The sequence below is a fragment of the Panthera leo genome, chromosome B2 (genome assembly GCF_018350215.1).
Source record: "Panthera leo isolate Ple1 chromosome B2, P.leo_Ple1_pat1.1, whole genome shotgun sequence".
NCBI classification, from domain to species: domain Eukaryota; kingdom Metazoa; phylum Chordata; class Mammalia; order Carnivora; family Felidae; genus Panthera; species Panthera leo.
The window spans coordinates 34,126,576-34,145,834 of record NC_056683.1 but is presented as its reverse complement, the minus strand read 5'-3'; the positions used below and the strand labels follow the sequence as shown (position 1 = coordinate 34,145,834).

The 19,259-nt window shown below is 49.0% G+C and overlaps 1 protein-coding gene across 3 annotated transcripts; it reads right to left on the bottom strand.

Moving 5' to 3' along the window:
• Positions 1–1,198: 1,198 nt before the first annotated feature.
• On the bottom strand, positions 1,199–16,125 carry ARMC12 (armadillo repeat containing 12). 3 transcript variants are annotated; one of them, XM_042938552.1, is made up of 7 exons: positions 15,933–16,117; positions 12,191–13,247; positions 11,438–11,583; positions 11,087–11,221; positions 4,134–4,307; positions 3,920–3,991; positions 1,200–1,593 (listed from the first exon to the last, which is right to left on the bottom strand). In XM_042938552.1, the coding sequence occupies exons 2-7, from the start codon at positions 12,432–12,434 to the stop codon at positions 1,261–1,263; spliced, it is 1,104 nt and encodes a 367-aa protein (XP_042794486.1). In that variant the 5' UTR covers positions 12,435–13,247; positions 15,933–16,117; the 3' UTR covers positions 1,200–1,260. The 3 variants fall into 3 exon arrangements, with proteins under 3 accessions (XP_042794489.1, XP_042794486.1, XP_042794488.1); XM_042938554.1 differs by having other exon boundaries at positions 12,272–13,247; positions 15,933–16,114; XM_042938555.1 differs by lacking the exon at positions 4,134–4,307 and having other exon boundaries at positions 1,199–1,593; positions 15,933–16,125.
• Between the last annotated feature and the right edge of the window lie 3,134 nt (positions 16,126–19,259).

Here is a 19,259-nt window from a genome sequence, read left to right as displayed (position 1 = left end):
GATAAGTTCTCTCATTATATAGATTATTATATATGTCATTTTATAGGTGAAGGGACTGAGGCTCACATGGGGTACATGGCTTGCCTAAAGTCACACAATCAGTACGTGACAGAGCTGTATTTGAACCTCAGAGTCTGATTCCAGAGCTCTCACTCTTCTAATACGCCTGCAGTCTCTGTCATTAATGCTTTTTCCACCAAATATTTTCAGTTCTTGGACACATAGTAAGACTGATCTCCCCCACCCTCTATGGCTAGTGAAGTGCGAGCATCATTTCTGGTGTAGCTTTTTTTTTTTTTAATGTTTATTTATTTTTGAGAGAGACAGAGAGACAGAGTGTGACCGGGGGAGGGGCAGAGAGAGAGCGAGACACAGGATCCGAAGCAGGCTCCAGGCTCTGAGCTGTCAGCACAGAACCCGATGCAGGGCTCAAACTCACCAACCGCGAGATCGTGACCTGAGCTGAAGTCGGTCACTTACCCGACTGAGCCACCCAGGAGCCCCTCTGGTGTAACTTTCAAGAGCCAGTGATCACTGCCACCTTCCCTTTTCCTTCTCTAGGAGTTGTAGATACACAGTGAAGATCCACCCTCAGCCTTGGTCACAGAGAGAAGAGGGTTTGGAAGAGACACCTGTCCCTCTATCGCCCCAGCTGTAGGCATGGAGTAGGAATAAGAAATAACCTTGTCGGGGCACCTGGGTGGCTCAGTTGGTTAAGCCTCCGACTCTTGGTTTCAGCTCAGGTCATGATCTCACGGTTCATGAGTTCAAGCCTCACGCTGGGCTCTGTGCTGCCAGTGTGGAGCCTGCTTAGGATTCTTCCTCTCTCTCTCTCCCTCTCATTCTGCGCCAATGAATAAATAAATAAACTTAAAAAAAAAAAAAAACTTTGTCATTTTTAAGCCACTAAAATTTGGAGGCTGTTTGTTACTGTGGCACAGCCTGGCCCGTGCTGAGTAAGCCCATGCAATACTGTCTCCTGCTGATTATCTTTGGCCTCTGTCCCCGAGACGTGCCTTCTCCCTAAAACTCCCTTAAAGCACTGGCTCCACATTCAAATTTTAAAAGCAGCAGGGGCAGAAGGGAATCTGTCCCCTAAGCAGAGAAGTGGGGACGTGTTCTGGGAGATGCACCCATGCTTTGCCATGCTCCATGTAGCAATCAGGCCGGCTGAAATCCCCACCCAGCCCCTGGAAGGCCCTAAACAGAAACTGCTCCTCACGCTTTTCTCCCATAGTCATTTATTGGCTCTCCTTAATTTTATTCCCCGCTATTAAAGTAGGAACGGCTGGGCTGGCAGACGGAGGGCCGGACTCCCACATCCTGGGAGCACTGCAGGCTGACTATGACCTTGCAGGCCTGGATCTGAACCTCCTCCTCAGGGTGGATGACCAGAGCGAGCAGCCGGTCTGCCAGTCGTGACTCATCCCCAAAAAGGGCTTCGTGCAGCGACTGTTCGTTGTAATGCCACTTCACGGCACGGTAGTGGGGTGAATTCCGGCCCTCACTTAGCCGCTCGGCAAACACCAGGACCTCAAACAGCAGACTCCCTGGCTGTGTGGACTGAAACAGGTTCAGGAAGTTGGCATGCACCTGTGACGGGAGTGGAGCGACAATGGCAAAGAAATCCAAGACAAGTTCTAAAGTTCTTCCATCTTCCGATTGCCTCAGCTCCCCAGTACCTAAGCTTCAGATTCAACTGAATAGGATTTTTGTAGTTTTCCTTTCGTTATCATTCTCTAACACAATGGCAATGTGGTCATAAAACATGAGAGATATGATCATAACATTGATGCTGGGAAATCTGTTGAGTCAAATATTAAAGCTTATCATGTTGTTAATTTTTATAAATATTTTTATTTTGGGGTGCCTGGGTGGCTCAGTTGGTTGAGCATCTGACTTCGGCTCAGGTCTTGATCTCGTGGTTGGTGAGTTCGAGCCCCGCATCAGACTTGCTGTTGTCGGCTCAAAGCCCACTTTGGATTCTCTGTCCTCCCCTCTCTCTCCTTGCCCATCCCCTGCTCATGTTCTTTCTGTCTCACATTTTTAAAAAATAATTTTTTTTGAGAGAGAGAGAGAGGCAGAGGGGTAGAGGGAGAGAGAGAGACAGAGAAAATCTTTTTTTTTTAATTTTTTGAACGTTTATTTATTTTTGAGACACAGAGCATGAGCAGGGGAGGGGCAGAGAGAGAGAGGAAGACACAGAGTCAGAAGCAGGCTCCAGGCTCTGAGCCATCAGCACAGAGCCCCACACGGGGCTCAAACTTACAAACTGTGAGATCACGCCCTGAGCGGAAGTCAGACGCGCCCTGAGCGGAAGTCAGACTGAGCCACCCAGGGTGCCCCAGAGAGAGAGAAAATCTTAAGCAAGCTCATGCCCAGCGCTAAGCCCAATATGGGGCTCGATCCCATGACCCTGGGATCATGACCTGAGCCAAAATCAAGAGTTGGACGCCTAACCAACTGAGCCACCCAGGTGCCCCAATTTTTTAAAACATGTTGTGTGTTTGACATGAATGTGCATTTACTAACTGTGAAGTGTTCTTTACAATTGTAGGTGTGTCTAGTGGCTCAAGCTTATTTAAGTTATTCACAGCAAATATACCCTTACTAGTTTTTGGTTTTTATCTATTAATTGCTGAAAAAATAATTAAAATCTCCCAAATCTTCCATTGTAGTGGAAATGTGTCAGTTTTTTCCTTAGAATGATTCAGCTGTGAAAGGAAGAAAATCCTACCATTTGTGACAACATGGATGAACTTTGAGGACATTCTGCTAAGTAAGATAAGCCAGACAGAGAAAAACAGATACTGCATGGTATCACTTATTGGTGGAAACTTAAAAAAAAAAAAAAAAAAAAAAAAAGTCACACTCGGAAACAGAGAATAGAAAAATGGTTGCCAGGGGCTGGCAGTGTAGAAGAAATAGGGAGACATTGGTACAAGGATATAAACTTTCGGCTATACGATAAATAAGGTCTGAGGATCTGATGTAAAACATGGCGATTAGAGTTAATAACACTGTATTATATAATCAAAATTTGCTGAGAGTAGAACTTAAATGTTCTCACGCACACAAAAGGTAAATATGTGAAGTGATAGATATGTTTGCTAATCAACTAGATAATGAGAATCCTTTCACAATGTATTATCTATATTATATCAAATCACCACTATGTACACTTTAAATATCTTACAACTTTATCTGTCCATTATACCTCACTAAAACTGAAGAAAGAGAAAAAAATGTTTTCCTTGTAATTTTATCAAGTTTTTGCCATATAATTTTTTTTAATTTTCTTTAATGTTTATTATTTTGAGAGAGAGAGAGACACACACACAATGCAAGTGGGGGAGGGGAAGACAGAGAGGGAGACACAGAACCCAAAGCAGGCTCCAGGCTCTGAGCTGTCAGCACAGAGCTGGACGCGGGGCTGGAACTCACAAACAATGAGATCATGACCTAAGCTGAAGTAGCACGCTTAACCGACCGAGCCACCCAGGCGCACCTTGCCATATAAATTTTGAGGTTATGTTATTAGGTTCATATAAGTTAAGAGTTACTTTATCCTTCTGACCTAATTATTACGTAGTGACCTTGTCTATTCCTAATAATGGTTTTTGTTATAAGCAACTCTTCTCTAATATGAAAATACCTACATTGTCTTTTGTTTTGTCGCCTGGATTCCTGGCTCTCAGAGTTCAGAAGGCCCTTTAAAGGAGAATCCTCCTCCTAACAAAATGAATTCTATTCTATTGGGAGAATGGAAGAGGGGATGTTTTTCAATATATCTAGTGCAAGGGCATGAAGAGAAACAAGACGATCTTGTTAGGGCTAAGTCTGCCTGGGGAATCCGTGATTCTTCCTTCCCCAATATCTGAGTTGGTATCTATCAACCCTTCTTCAGTTCCTATCTCACCTGGCAGTTGAGAATATCATAGAGAAGATCATACTTCTGTGCCAGGTAGCTCAGCAATTGAATGGCTTGCACCTGAATAAAAGAAAGAGCAAGACATGAGAAGGCAGATTGCTCTGGGCCCGAGCAGGGAACGCACAAATCTCTGTTCCTCCCTCTAGGTGCTGGTGCAGGGCTGGTCAGGAGTGGCAGGGCCTGGGCCACGGTCCTCAGGCACCTGTGCCAGGATATAGTCCGACTGCAGGATCTCCATCAAGGCAGGCATCACCCGTCTCAGCTGTGGATGCACATAGTCAGGCAGTGGGAGGTTGTTGAGGAGTCTGAGGCCTGCAATGTGCAGCTCTGAATCCCAGATGCTGGAGATCAGTTCCAGGACCTTGATGGAGTGTTCCTGGGGGGTGGGGGTGGGGGGAGAAGGATCTGCTTTTATGTGGTGATCCCCAACACTGTCCCAGCCTCTGCCTTCACTCTTCCCTGCCCCACCCATGATGCCTGAGCCAAACCCAGTAGACAACACTCTTGTTATTTGACCTCTTAGGTCACTCCTACCTCCTTTCTCCCCTTGGCTTCTCCTCCACAGAAGTCTTTCCTGGTTCTTAGGCCTAACCTTTTCTTCTCTATCTTCATCTCTCCCTTAGTGATATCATCCAGACTCACAGTGTTAAATACAATTGATGCTGATGCCTTTCAGCTTTCTGTCTCCAACCCAGACCTCTCCCTGAACTCCAGATTCATATATTCAGGTGCCAATTCTACCTCAACCCAGAATGCTTTTTAGAGTGTTTTATTATTTTTGAGAGAGAGAGCATGAGCAGGAGAGAAGGGCAGAGAGGGAGGTGGGGGGGGGGCAGAGAGAGAGAGAGAGAGAGAGAGAGAAAATATCTTGACCCTGGGCTCATGACCTGAGCCAAAATCAAGAGTTAGACATTTAACCAGCTGAGCCACCCAGGCATACCACAACCACCCCCTTTTATTTATATATACATATATATATATATATATATATATATATATATATATGTATATATATATATATATACATATATATATATATACATATATATATATAATTTATTGTCAAATTGGTTTCCATACAACACCCAGTGCTCATCCCAACAAGTGCCCTCCTCAATGCCCATCACCCACTTTCCTCTCTCCCCCACCCCCATCAACCCTCAGTTTGTTCTCAGTAGTCTCTTATGGTTTGCCTCCTTCCCTCTCTGTAACTTTTCCCCCCTTCCCCTCCCCCACGGTCTTCTGTTAAGTTTTTCAGGATCCACATGTGAGTGAAAACATATGGTATCTGTCTTTCTCTGTCTGATTTATTTCACTTAGCATAATACCCTCCAGTTCCATCCACGTTGCTACAAAAGGCCAGATTTCATTCTTTCTCATTGCCAAGTAGTATTCCATTGTATGTATAAACCACATCTTCTTTATCCATTCGTCAGTTGGTGGACATTTAGGCTCTTTCCATAATTTGGCTATTGTTGAAAGTGCTGCTATAAACATTAGGGTACAAGTGCCCCTATGCATCAGCACTCCTGTACCCCTTGGGTAAATTCGTAGCAGTGCTATTGCTGGGTCATAGGGTAGATCTATTTTTAATTTTTTGAGGAACTTCCACACTGTTTTCCAGAGCGGCTGCACCAGTCCACATTCCCACCAACAGTGCAAGAGGGTTCCCATTTCTCCACATCCTCTCCATTATCTAGTCTCCTGATTTGTTCATTTTAGCCACTCTGACCGGCATGAACCACCCCCATTTTTAAAGATTTTATTTTTTAAGTGATCTCTATACCCAACGTGAGGCACGAACTCACAATGCCGAGATCAAGAGTCACATGCTCTGCCAACCTAGCCAGCCAGGCGTCCCTTTCCAGAATGCTTAATAGACCTTTCAAAGTTAACATGTATGCAGTCCCCAAACCTGTTTCTTCCACCATCTTCCCTGTCTCTGCTGTTGGTTACATCCCCCTTCCAATTACTCGGGTCAAAAATCTTTAAAGTGGTCCTCTTTAACTACTGTGCTTTGTTTTTCTTCACACCACTTTTTCCAATCCTTCAGAAAAATCCTGTTGGCTCTACCTTCTAAAATCTATCAACAGTTAAGCTGCTTCTCACCGTCTCCTCTCTACCACCCTGTTCCAAGCCACCATGATTTCTCACTTGGATTTCTGCAAGAGCCTCCTGTCTCCCTGCTTCCATCCTCGCCCCCTGCCTCTATTTTCAGAATAGCAGACGTGTTAGACACGTCACTCTTCGGCTCAAGTCCCTAGTTCGTTCAGGGTAAGAGCTGAAGTCCTTATAGTGGCTTGCAAGGTCCCATATGCTCTGCCCCCCTCCCCCCACCCCCACCGCTATTTCTTTGACCTCATCACCTATTCTCCTTGGCTCCCGTGGTTGCCATCACAATGGTCTCTTAGCCATTCCTTGAGCATGCCAGATACACATTTATCTTGTTTTTGTGCAGGCTGTTTCCTCTACTTAGAATGCTCTCCCTCCAGGTAGTCATAGCTCCCTCTCTTACCTCCTTGAAGACTTTATGCTAATGCCGCCTTCTCCGTGAGGTCTTCCCTGACCACCCCCTTCTTTAAGACTGCAACCACTCCCATCCCAGCCCTGCTTATCCCCCATCTTTATTCCATTCCCCACAGCACTGCACATGCAACATACTTATTTTCAAACTTTTAATTTCCAAATAACTATAAATTCTCAGCAAGTTGCAAAAAGAGCCCAGAGAGGTCCTGTGTGCTTGTCACCCCGTTTCCCTCAATGGTCACACCTTACATAACTATACACGATACCAAAACGAGGAAATCGGTGTTGGCACAAAGTGTGAGTCTGGCGCTGTGTCATTTTATCACGTGTGTAGATTCACGTAACCACCACTGCTCTCAAGGGATTATGCCATCAGCGGTGTCCCATCACCACAAAGATCTTCCTCCTGGGACTCCATTACGGTCACATTTGCCCCTTCCCACCCAAAGCGGCCCAACTACTAATCTGTTTTCCATCTCTACAATTTTTTCACTTTGAGAATGTTACATACATTGAATCACACTTTGGGACCTTCTGAGATTGGTTTCTCACCCAGTGTGATGCCCTTAAGATCCAAGTTGTGGTGTGTGTCAAGACTTCACTCCCTTGTGTTCCCGATTAGCGTTCCATGGCGTGGATTACCAGTTTGTCTAACCATCTATCCATTGAGAGACATTTTGCTTGTTTCTAGCTTTTGACTATTACAGGAAAAGTGGCAACAAATAAGATCGTGTACAGGTTTTTGTGCAGACAGAAGTTTTCATTTCTCTAGGATAAATGCCTAAGAGTGCAATTGCTGGGTTGTGTGGTAAACATATAATTCGTTTTTAAAAGAAAAACAAAAACAAAAAAACCTGCCAAACTATTTTCCAGAATGGCTGCTGTACCATTTCACATTCCCACCAGCAACGCACAAGAGATCCAGTCTCTCTCCGCCTTCGCCAGCTTCTGGTACTGTCACAAATTTTGAGTTTAGAATACTTAATAGGTGTGTCGTGATAGGTTGCCGCAGCGTTAAGTACGTTTCCCTCAGGTCTACTGATTTTAAGCATCTTTTCATGTGCTTCTTTGCAATTCATAGATCTTCTTCAGTGCAATATCGCCACGTCTTTTGCCCATTTTCTACTTAGATTTTTTTAAATAGTGAGTTTCGAGAGCTCTTTATACGATCTAGATAGGAGTCCTTTGCCAGCTATGTGCTTTGCAAATGTTTCCTCCCTGCCTGCAGCTTGTCTTTTCAGCCTCTTAACAGGGTTCTTCACAAAGCAAATGCTTTTAGTTTTGATGAAGTCCAATGTATCGATTTTTTCTCTTATAGATCATGCTTTTGGTGTTATTTCTAGTTCTATGAACCCTTCATCAAGCTCTACGTCCCAAAGATTTTCTCCTTTGAAACTGTATAGGAAGCTCCCATACCAGCTTCCTTACCACCCTTCTTTATTTTTCTCCGTAGCACTTGTTACGTGAAATATACCATAGATTTCACTAATTTGTGTATTGCCTGCCTTGCCCTGCTAGAATATAAGCTTCCACTGGGACTGAGATCTTTCCTGTTCTGCTCACTGTTATGTCTCCAGTGCTTAAACACAAAGTACTTCATATACATTTGTTGAATGAATAAAGGGATCTTGACTTCCAAGACGTAAGATGCTTGGACTGAGAGATACTACCAAGGACTGAGAATCCCACAAGCTGTACTTTTGTGAGCCATGTAAGAGGGAGGCAAGAATCCTGGAGTGAGGGTCACAGCATTCCCACTGTTACCTGCCTCTCCCTGCCCCAACCCCTTGTTGTCCACTAAGAGCTGAAGGACAGATAAGAGCACATCTGGTGTGGTGTTTCAGGCAGAGGGAACAGCCGGTGCAAGGGCCAGGGAGCAGAAGAGCATGAAACATACAATGTGAATGGCTGGGGCTGGGGCAAGGAAGTCAAGGACTGTGATCTTTATGCTAAGAGCTTTAAGGAAGACCAAGCAGGGGGTTGATGGGACCAGATCCCTCTGGAAAGGGTGGTCTAACTTAGGGAACAGGGGCAAGCTCCATTTTGGACATGCTGAGTTAGAGGGCCACTAGGATGTCTAAGTGGAGCAGCTGGCCATGGGTCTGGAGGTCAAGGGAGTCCCCAGGCTACGGACAGAGATGCAGGAAAGTGCATCCAGATGAAAACTGATTGGCTGCTTTTACTCAGAGAATAGGGATCAGGTCCTCAGGATACGATGGGGAAGTGTTGCCCAGACCAGCTGCGTCAGAATCTTCTGGGGGGGCTTGTGAAAAACATAGCTCCCCGGCTCAGCTAGACTCTCTAGGTGTGGGGTCCTGAAATCTTCAATGTTAAACAGCTCTGCAGGCAATTGATATGTTTGAGAATTACAGACTTAGGGAAACTGAGAGAGCTGAGGGATAAAGCAGAGGCAGCCAGCCAAGTGGAGACCTAGAGACCTTCCCCCCAACCCCCCAAATTTTTTCTTCCTTCCTTTCTTTTTAAGTAGGCTCCATGCTCAATATGGGGCTTGAACTCATGACCTCAAGATCAAGCATGGTCTACTGACTGAGCCAGCCAAGTGCCCCTCCTCAAAAAAGTTTGATGCAAAAAATTTAAAGTGTGAAAATACCAGGTTTTGGCGGGGAGAATATAATGCAACTGGAATATTCATGCAGAGCCAGTACAGGCTGTAAATTAATACAACCCTTTTTGAAAAGTTGGGCATACCCTTTCATCCAGCCATCCCACGCCTGCATACATACATATCCTAGAGAAAGTCTCCTATATCCTCAAGGGAGATGTATACAAGAATGCTCATGGCACAATGTAGAAACAATTTAAGTGCCTACCCATGGGCAAATGGATAAATACAATCGCAGGATGTTCGTGAACTAGAGCACTATACAGCAGTAGAAAACAAGGAAACAGAGCTACCCACACCAATAAAGATGAATCTTCCAGTGCTTGGGGGAAAGGCAAACCACAGGATACAAACTGCACACTTCCGGATATGTTGAAGCTTAAAAACATCCCGAACTACATTTTGCCTATTATTAACTACCTCGCGTTGCCAGAATGATACCTGAATATATGGTAAAACTATAAAGAAATCAAGGAACAGATGCACAAAATGGAGGAAATAATTGCCTCCGGTTGGGATTGTGGGGGAGGGGAGCAACTGGAGCATCTAAGCTGTTGGTCATGTTAGATTTCTTAGCCTGGGTTTTGGTTACGTGTGTCTTGTTCATAGTTCTTTCTACCGTACACATATAAAATATTTGTAAGTTTTCTATATTTATTTTTAATTAGGAGAGATCACTTGCTAGAGAGAAATTTGGAGGTCAAGGAAGAAAGGTTCTTTTTTATGGGACGGTGTTTTTTTAGGATTGGAAGGATTAGAGCATGTTGAATTAATGGGAAGGAGTTGGGGGGGGGCATATCAGACAAAGAGTCTAATTAAGGAAAGAAGTCCTCAAAGAAGGGGATGGGATCCAGTACTGAGACTAACATTGACCACAGACAGGAAGAAAGCCATTTTCCCATGGCATCAGTGGGAAAGCAGGAAAGGATGGGTGTGAAAACAGGTAAGCCTGGGGACGTGTGGTGGCTTGTATTTTCTCTATGTGGTAGTAGTGAAGGCATCAGTGGCCCAGCCACCAGCATCAGACCAACACAGCAGAGGGTGGGCGATATGATAGATCTGGTCTTTGTCCCTGGTTCTAGGCACAGAGCTCCTAAAATCCTTGCATTTGACTGATAGAATGGTGTTTTGCTTTTCATAGTAAGTTCTTCTGCATTACCCCGGAGTTTATGTCAAGCAGGTGACTCTTGTGGATGGTAGATAGCTTCCAGATGGGGATGCTGGTGCCCAGAAAGGCCAAGCCATGATTAAGGGGGTTGAAGAAGGGAGGGGTTAGTGATTGAGTTCAATCACAAATGGCCAATGATTAATCAATCACACCTACATATTGAAACCTCCACACATACCCCTAAACAGGGCTCGGAGAACTTCCAGGTTGGTGGACACATCAAGGTGCCAGGAGGGTGGCTCACCTAGAGAAGGCATGGAAACACTGCACCCTTCCCCCCGCCATACTTTGCTCTATGCGTCTCCTCCATCTGGCTCCTCCTCAGTTTATAATTAACTGGTAAATGTAAGTACAGTGTTTTCCTGAGTTCTGTGAGTCTTTCTAGTGAATTCTCAAGCCAGAGGAGGAAGTCCAAATTTATAGCTAAGTGTACTGGCACTTGTGACTGGCATGTGACGTGGGAGGCAGTCTCGTGGGACTGAATCCTTTATCTGTGGGGTCTGCACTAATTCCAGGTAGATGGTGTCAGAATGCAGTTGCGTCATAGGACACCCCATTGGTGTTGTAGGATGGGATGGTATCAGAAAGAACCTTGGGGCTTTCTGCTAGTTGGGGCTCAGAGATACTCCTAGCACCCTAGTTCAGTTTCAGCCTGATATTCAAAGGCTTTTATGATCCTGCCGGGAATCTGACCACCATTTTCTCACTTGATTACAAGGAAAATCAGACCCCAAAACTTCCGGAGCATGACCATTTATTTACCCCATGCCTATTAAAGAACCCACGGTCTGTGGACAGCCTGTGTGGTCCATCCACCCCACCGCTTGCTTTTGCTCACCTGGACTTTAAGCCTGAATTTTCTGATGCCAGAGAAAGCTTTAAGTGTGTTCAGAGCTTGGATTTTGACACTGTTGTCCTTGTCATCCAGCATGGAGCCCACCAATGCGATGTCATCAGTAGTACAAGCAGAGGCCTAGGGTGTGCCAAGAGAGACAGAAGAGGCAGGAGAAGCGGGTGTCCTGGGCCCACAGCCCCCCATGTTACCAAGGCCCCTCAGCACGACCCCTCCCGCCATCAGCCAGAGAGACAGGTCTCAGAACACAGTCTGTCCAGCCAAGGGGGCAGGGATCGGCCGTAGCCCCCAGGGGCCGGGCTGGTTGGGAGGGACTTCCTGCTTCCTTTCCCTCACCTCGGCCTCCAGCAAGTACACACAGCGCGTGATACTGTGCAGGATCATGCTCTTGGCGTACTCATCCTGTTTGCACTCCAGAGAGTTGAGGAGCCTCCGGAGTTCACCTGAGTCCCGCCCGTGCCGCTCTCGCTCGATTGCCAGGCCTAGACAGCCACCCCAGCCAGGTTCAGGCTGGGGACTCGGGAGTGGTCAGAGAATGGGGTTGGGAAGGGGGGAGGGGAGAGGGAGCTGGGGACAAGAACTGTCTTGCTTTTTCTGAAGCGAGGCCTTCTTGCTACATGCAGGACCGCCACAGACAGCTGAGCTGTGCCCCAGGGCACTTCGTCTAATGATGTATCGTTTGTATCCTAAATGTCATAGTTTTGTGTTTACTATAACAATTTCCTGGCGTATGGCAGTCATATGTGGTATTTCGTTATAATCAGTATATGGCAACGATATTCCAACAGATGGCAATCAAAAAGTCTGGCAGAAGGGTGCCTTTTTCTACTCGGCACAAAGTTGTCCTATGGACCGGTGGAGGTTCTGGGCATGTAGGTGCCCCAACCGTTCCCTTAGGAAGAACTGCTGATGCCAAGTTTCCGAGCAGTGGCATCCTGGGGGCTAGAGTGAGTGTCAAATTCGGAGACCTGCCAGAGGAGTCCTGGAGAGCCATCTACTTCCTGGGGACTCTGAGCTAGCATCTCTAGGGCGGGTTTGAGGAAGGTGGAGGAGAGAAAGAGGGAGGAGAGAGGAGCTTGTAGGAGTCACCTTTGGGCCCTCCCACACCGGAGGCCTCGGGAGCAGGTGCCTCCTGGGGCAGAGCCCTCTCCCCAGGGCCCGTACACTCACGGGCGATGCAGATTGGTGAGGTGGTGCAGAGGGGCGGTTGGCATTTTATGCCCGCCTTGATGGCCTTGTAGAGCAAGTAGATGAACCCAGCACCTGTGGCCAAGCCCACTACACCCTTGCGGATGTGCAGTTGCCCCAGGCACTGGGGGACACTCATGCCCATGTCTTCAGCGCTGCCTTGCTCCCAGGTGGGAGCTAGGCCCAAGGCACCTGGCAAGAGCCTTCTGGAACCAGAACTCTGGCAGGGCCGGGAACCAGGGTACCAGAATCAGAACCTGGGCAACAAAGGAAACTGGGGAAACGGGATGGAGGGTGGTGATCGGGAAACAAGATGGCCAGGGGCGCTTGGAAGGAGAGAAGTTTCAGCTTCTGAGGCTGTAGGAAATGAAGCTCGAGACTCTAGGGGAATAAAAATTCTGGGGGCAGGAAGGTCCTTCATGTCCCCTTTTCTTTAGGAGAGCCAGGATGGCTGGGCCCCGGTAGGCAGCTCTAGAGGCTTGCTTTCCTCCATTAGAGGGCAGCAGAGGCCCAATTTCTGGGCTTGTTCCTTGGGAAGTTTCTGGGAGGGGTGTCGGGTGTGCCCAACTGGCAACCCTGTTCCCTCACTCCCTGGCCTCTCATCTTTGATTTCTTCACCATGGATTGACTGCTGGGCATCTGGGTGTTTCTGCAGGCAGGGCCCCCTTCCATCAAGGGGAGCACTTTGTAAAGTTTTGCAGCCTTGAGGCAAACTCACCTTCCAGCAACTGTAGTTCCCCCTGTAGTGGGTAGTAATTACCTGTCTGGCCAAAAGTTCTTGAGGGCAGCTCTCTCGGCATCTGCAACATCTGGTAGAGTCCTGTACTTAGTAGGGGCTCCAATCATGACTTCTGTCAAACAGTGTCAAAATCACGACTTTTGTCAACAGTGTCAAAATCCAACCCGGAGTGAGCAAGAATCTGGTTATATAGGCACTCCAGGCCCAACCGGTGTGACCCTGGAGGAGGAAGAGATTGCCCATGTCTGGGTCTCAGTTTGTGCATTTGCAACCTGAGAGGATCCAGATTTAGCATCCTATAACTCCAGGATTAAAACTTGGGTAGGTGTGTGCCTTTAAATGATGGGGGTCTAAGGGGTGGCTGGGTGGCTCAGTCGGTTGAACATCCGACTCTTGATTTCAGCTCAGGCCATGATCTTGCAGTCTGTGGGTTTGAGCCCTGCATCGGGCTCTGGGCTGACAGTGTGGAGCCTGCTTGGGATTCTCTCTCTCACTGCCCCTCCCCTGCTCATGTGCACATACTCTCTCAAAGAAACTTAAAAATAAATAAACGATGGGGGCCTAAATCTGGGAGAACCACAACCCAGTGCCCTGCCCCACCCCTACACAGTGAGATGAGGCTTGAGGCCTCCTGTGGAGAAAATGCCACCATCCCAGAAAATGAGAGTTCGACTTTGGAGGACTTGGTCTCCACCAATAGGATAGGGCAGGTGAGACTAGACCCTTCCCTCTTTCTCCCCTTTCCCTGCTTGTCCCCTCTGGCCTTGCCTCCTAGTACAAAACAGGGAAGTGACAAACCCCAAGCCAGGCTCAGGCCCAGAGCCAGCACTGAGCACCATTGTGCCAGAATAGGGCTTCACCTGCCTGGGTTTAAGCTCCTGTTAGAAGGGTCTAGGTCCTGGGCTACACCTGGACTTGAAGGATGTGAGGAAATAGGAAAGTAGCATCCCCAAGGAGGCTGCAGCCAGCCGGGCCCGTCCTCTCAGAGCCTTCACATCGCACACCCTGGGCTACAGGCAACACTCCTAGGTGGTCATTCTCTTCCTTTCCTCTCTTCTGTCCTCGGCCCTCCTCAAGGGTCATTCCTACCCAAGCACTCTACCCAAGTCACCCAAGATGGGTGACTACATGGACTCTGTGATGAGGGGTGATAGAGGCCCCTGGAGGCCTCCCTGCTGCCATGGAACCACCTGTCATGCCGCATGGACTCCAGGCAGGAAATGGCTGCCTGATGGGACTGCTTTATGTTCTAAGGCTACCTTGGTGGATTTGAGGGTAGATCCTTCAGAACAAAGTTGCTGCCCTTCTCTGGGGTAGAAACCAGGGCTACTGGCCTCTCTAGTCCGTGGGCTTGACTCTGCAACCCTCACTTCCTATGTAAATGCAGCGCTCACCTGTTCTTTAAAGAAAAAAAAAAAAAAAGCATCCTCTTTTGGCTTTAACCCAACTCCTTCCTGCTACACCTAAAGCACACTTCTCTTGGTTCTGCTCTCAAATGATACAGAGGGACCAAGAGGCAGAGGCCATGCCCAGAGTGACATTCTCACTAGTCCACAGCACCGTGAAAAAAAAATTACAGAGGAACGTCCATTTGTTGGTGTAAAGTCAATGACCGTCCTTTCTTGGGAACGACTGCTTTTGATTCAGAGGAGGTCTTTCTTATTTTGAGAATTAAAATGCGCTTGCTTTTACGAAATGATAGTGATAATAGATGGTAGTTGTGTTTTGAGTGTTCTCAGGGTGCATAAGTTCAAGAAGCAACTTTGTAGGAACTTGGCTTTTGTTTTCTTATTTTGCTTTCTGTCAAATCCAGACAGAGAAGTCTGAGATTCCATATACGCACAACCAGCCCCAAGTTTCTTTCCTATCCTGACCAAGGCAAAACACGAGGGCTGACCTAGCACACACCTCTCTGCCTTCTGCACTGGCTTTCTACTCTCAAAGCTGATGTTCCCATCATGGTAGGTGCAACTTAGTTTAGTGAAGGAGAGTGTGGGCTCGAGCCAGACCACCAGGGTTCAAAACCAGGTTGGCCACTGACTTAGCTTTGCGCTCTCTTTGTCCCCCACTTTCCCCACCTGGAAAATGGTAATAATAATGTCTGCCTCTTGGGATGGTTTGTGAGGATTAAATCCTTGAAACAGTGCCCAGGGCCCATCAAATGTCAACTACAATTACTATTATAAGCAGGTTTCACCTGGACAAAAACGTTGGGTGTGGGAAGGCAGTGAGCACACAGATGATGGGTCTCAGTGATACCTAAAAGACATTCACCTCTACCCGCCCCACCCCTCTTCTCCAGGCTAATCAATCTCAACTCCCCTGACCCATTTAATTGCCTTGAACACCTCTGGAGCCTCTCTGAAGCCCCCCAAAATACTTAAACCAGGAGGACTCTTTCCCCCAGCCCATTCCCCACCTACGAAACCCCAACTACCAAGCTCTGGTAATGAGTGTTTCAACCTAGTTAATTTAAAAAGCCCATTACGCTATTGGCGGCCTACTGTGCAAGACACAGTGCTAGGTCTTTATGGCGGGGGACACTGGAGGGGACCAGCGCTTGCACGCACAGGAGAAACTAAGGGGAAATCAGCCTACTGCATATTGGAACGTTCTCTGGAGTCCGATGGGCTTGGATTTGGGCAAATCCCATAATCTGAGCCTGTGTTTCCTCCTCCGGAATATGGGTTTACTGACACCTACCAACTACCAGGAAGTGCTGCTGTCAGAACTGAATGACAGAATTTATGTTGCGACCCTTGGTGAGCAGGGGGCAATCCATACGTGCGAGCTCCTCCAGGCAGAAAGCCAGAAAGTGGAGAGACGAAAGGCAGGGGGTGCGGCCCGTGCCCTGCCGTGGACCCCACGCTTTCCGAGACCGTCCCCTCCCCAGCTGGCTCTTACCCAGGCCCAGGAACCAGATTCGGGGGCCTCTCTGTAGCTCGTTACTCCAGCGGAAGCCGGGGGACAAGGAGAAACGCGGCGAAAGCACTGAGATTGGCGCCCCCAGAGGAGGAGGGCCGGGTGGGGGGCGGAGGCCGAGCCTTTCCCCGCCCCGGGCCTCCTCGCTTAGCTCCCCCCCTCCCCGGACTACCTCCTCCCCAGGCGTGCATCCGGCGACGGGCACAGGATGTTCTTTCGCTCCCGTCCCCCCCCCCCCCCCCGCCGCCCCCGCTCTCACTTTCCCTTCGCTCCCTTCCCCCACTCCCGCCGCGCCCGGCGCCGGCACCTTGTTTAACCCCTGCTCTCCCGCGCTCCGCGGCGCTCGGGCGCCCCGGGGGCTCCCACCCTTCCCGCCTACCCCCCAAGACGCGGAGCGCGCTCCAGGGCTGCCCGGGAAGGGGCGGGCCGGCCCGCGTTCCCGGGATCCATTGGCCCGCCAGGGGTGAAGGAGTGGGAAGGGATCCCAGAGGCCGAAGCCGGCATTCTCCAGACCCCCGCCAGTTCACCGGCGCCGGGCGGGCTGGGGGTGGGGCGCCCGCACTGGAGCAAGCTACGCGCCCGCGGGGGGCGGCCCTGTGGGCGTGGCTAGCTCCGGGACGGGAGGCGGGCGGTAGGGTCGAGGACCCCCAATCTCATCCTCCGCCGGGGTCTGAGTAGTCAGGAGCCAGGGGTTCCAGGAGAGGATGGAGACGGCTCACGCCCCGCATGCACACGTCACTGTTTCCAAGGCAACCGGGGTGGGGGAAGCGGGCTGGAGAAGGAGAGACCTTAGAGAAAGGAGGCTACTGGAGGCTTTGGGACCCAGGTGGGGGTGGGGAGTCTGCGGGGGCGGGCTTTTCAATCTGCTTCCTCACTCGCTGATGCTGCAAGAAACCGAAGGGAGGACCGGTTCTGTTCATTCAACAAACGTTCATTGAGCTTGCGCTCTGTTGGGCGCCATGCTTAGGCGCTGGGCTATGGTGGCTCAGGGTCTGAACCCTGCCCTCACCCGTTATTGTTAGTTAGGGTAGGATGGCCTTGCGCCCCGGGTCACGTCTGTGGAACCAGTGTAATGATTAAAAAGTGTTCCAGTATGGGGGGGAAGGCTAGTTAAGGAACTTTGTCCCCCAATTCAGGGAAGGCTCCCAGCGTGCAGGGAATGAAGACCAACTATTGTCTGATCACTATGCAACAGGCACTTTTTTGGGCCCTTTGTATTCTCTGTAATCTTTGCCCCTCATTCTGCAAGGTAACTATCACTAGTGACTTTTACAGATGAAGACACTGGTTCAGAGGTTGAGAGAGTTGTCCAAGGCCAAACAGCTAAGTGCTGGAATCCAGATCCAGGCTTATGTGGCCTCCAAAGTCAAAGTGTCCTATCTCATGTTCCCTTCTCTAAACAAATAGATTATATTAAATAAATAAATGAAAGATACTATCCCTGCCATGAAAGAGATTATAACCAATGGGGTTGAAAATATTACGGGACATAAGTAAGCGATAAAATAGAGAAGAGATTGAAGGCAGCTCACAGGGCTCAGAGGGAAGTTGACAAAATGATCGAAATGGCTTGTAGAGTATCAGAGCCTTCCTGCAGGAGGTAGATGTTGAAATGTTGGGGGTCAGGATCACCAGGAGGGAGAGAGAAAGTGTGTGTGTGCGTGTATGTGTGCGTGTGTGTGTATGATCTGCTGCCAAGAAAGAGAACAATCCACGGGCATCAGACCAGGGACCCAGAGTTAGGCAGGCTGCAATCTCCAATGGCGAAAAGATCGGTCTGTAAACCCAAAGTCACTGGTTGCGCCCACTCACCTTTCTGCCTTCCACCCTCCTCAGTGATTTTCTGTGTCTTACCAAAGCAGAGGATCCCAGCAGGCAGCTGCACTCATTCATTTCACTGTGCACTCAAGGTCTTTGCAGTTGGCACCTCGCACAAACTCCCTGATGCTAACTTGGATGTCAGCTTCTCCCTTCCCCACCCCTCTCTGAAGATTTGGTAAATAAAAAATAGGGACTTTTCAAAACAAAAGGGCCTGAGCGAGCATGAGGAACCAACAGACTCCAGGGTAATGGGGTCACCAAGTCAGCACAACCAAGTGGATAGGTCATTTGCTGCCCTTCTGCTATGTAACAGGCCCAGGGCTGGACTCTGTGGTCTGGGCGCACCATGAATTAATCTGGGCCCCTTCTTATGGAGCACACAGGCTAACAGCTGGTATGCCCAGCGTTTGAGGAATCTGAAGCTGAAAACATACACACTAAACAGCGTTTTAGAAAGATTATTCCAGTAGGAGAAAGGAAAATCCTAGGTCAGAAAGGACAGTGTGACAGAGGCTGTGGGAATTTGGGCCAAAGGTGGAATCTATGGGGATAGAGAGGAAGCGGTGAATGTGAAAAATAAGGAACGATACATCTTGTAATAAAAGCAACAAAGGGAAGAATTTGGTAGTGGATCAGATACAGGATGGGGAAGGAGAGAAAATAGTTAAAAATTAACCCACCTTGGTGGTGAGTCTGGGGGATGGGAGAGCCCACAGTGGGTAACGGGGAAGAGCTGGTGTGAGGGACAGGAGGATGAGTTCAGTCACTTCCAGGCCATGTGAGGGCAAGTGTCCTGTAGGTGACTGGACTTGGAGAAGGGCAGTGGGCTGTCTTTTGAGAGTGTCCCTGTCACTACAGGTGTGCAAACAGCTCCAGAACCATCACTGGCCTGGGATATCCTGGACTGATTTCATATACCAGGGAGAAGATTGGAGTTGACAACATTGAGGTACCTCCTGGCTGGGAGATTCTGTGAGCTTTGGCTGGGCGAGCACACATGTGGGAAATATGACTCTATGTGTGGGAAGGGGGTCCGTGGCCCAGGCCTGCATTGGCATCCATTTCCTCAGAGGATGCCAGAGATGCCATCAGATGGCCCAGGGGCATGAGGCCCAGGTGAGGCACTTCAGCTGCCTGGGGTCCCTCCCCCAGCCCCACCCTCAAAGGCCCTGGAGCCCAGGCCTGTGCTGACTGCCAGGGCCTTTCCTGGAACTCAGCAGAGGACGGAGCCCCTCCCTGCCAGCCCTGGCACACGCCAGGCACAGCGTGTCCCCTGGGGCACCTTGCAGACACCCCAGGAGGCTGGGGCGTGGGACAGGTCTCCACCTCCAGGAAGAGTCCTGCCCTGGGCTGTCATCCTCACCAAGGCCCTACCAGACCACAGGGGACAGCAGGCACAGCAGAGGAAGGAGAAGCTTTGTGGCTGGGTGGCAGGATTCATGGGTCTTTGTTGTGGCTTTGGGTGGGAGGGTGGGGAAGGCAGAAAAG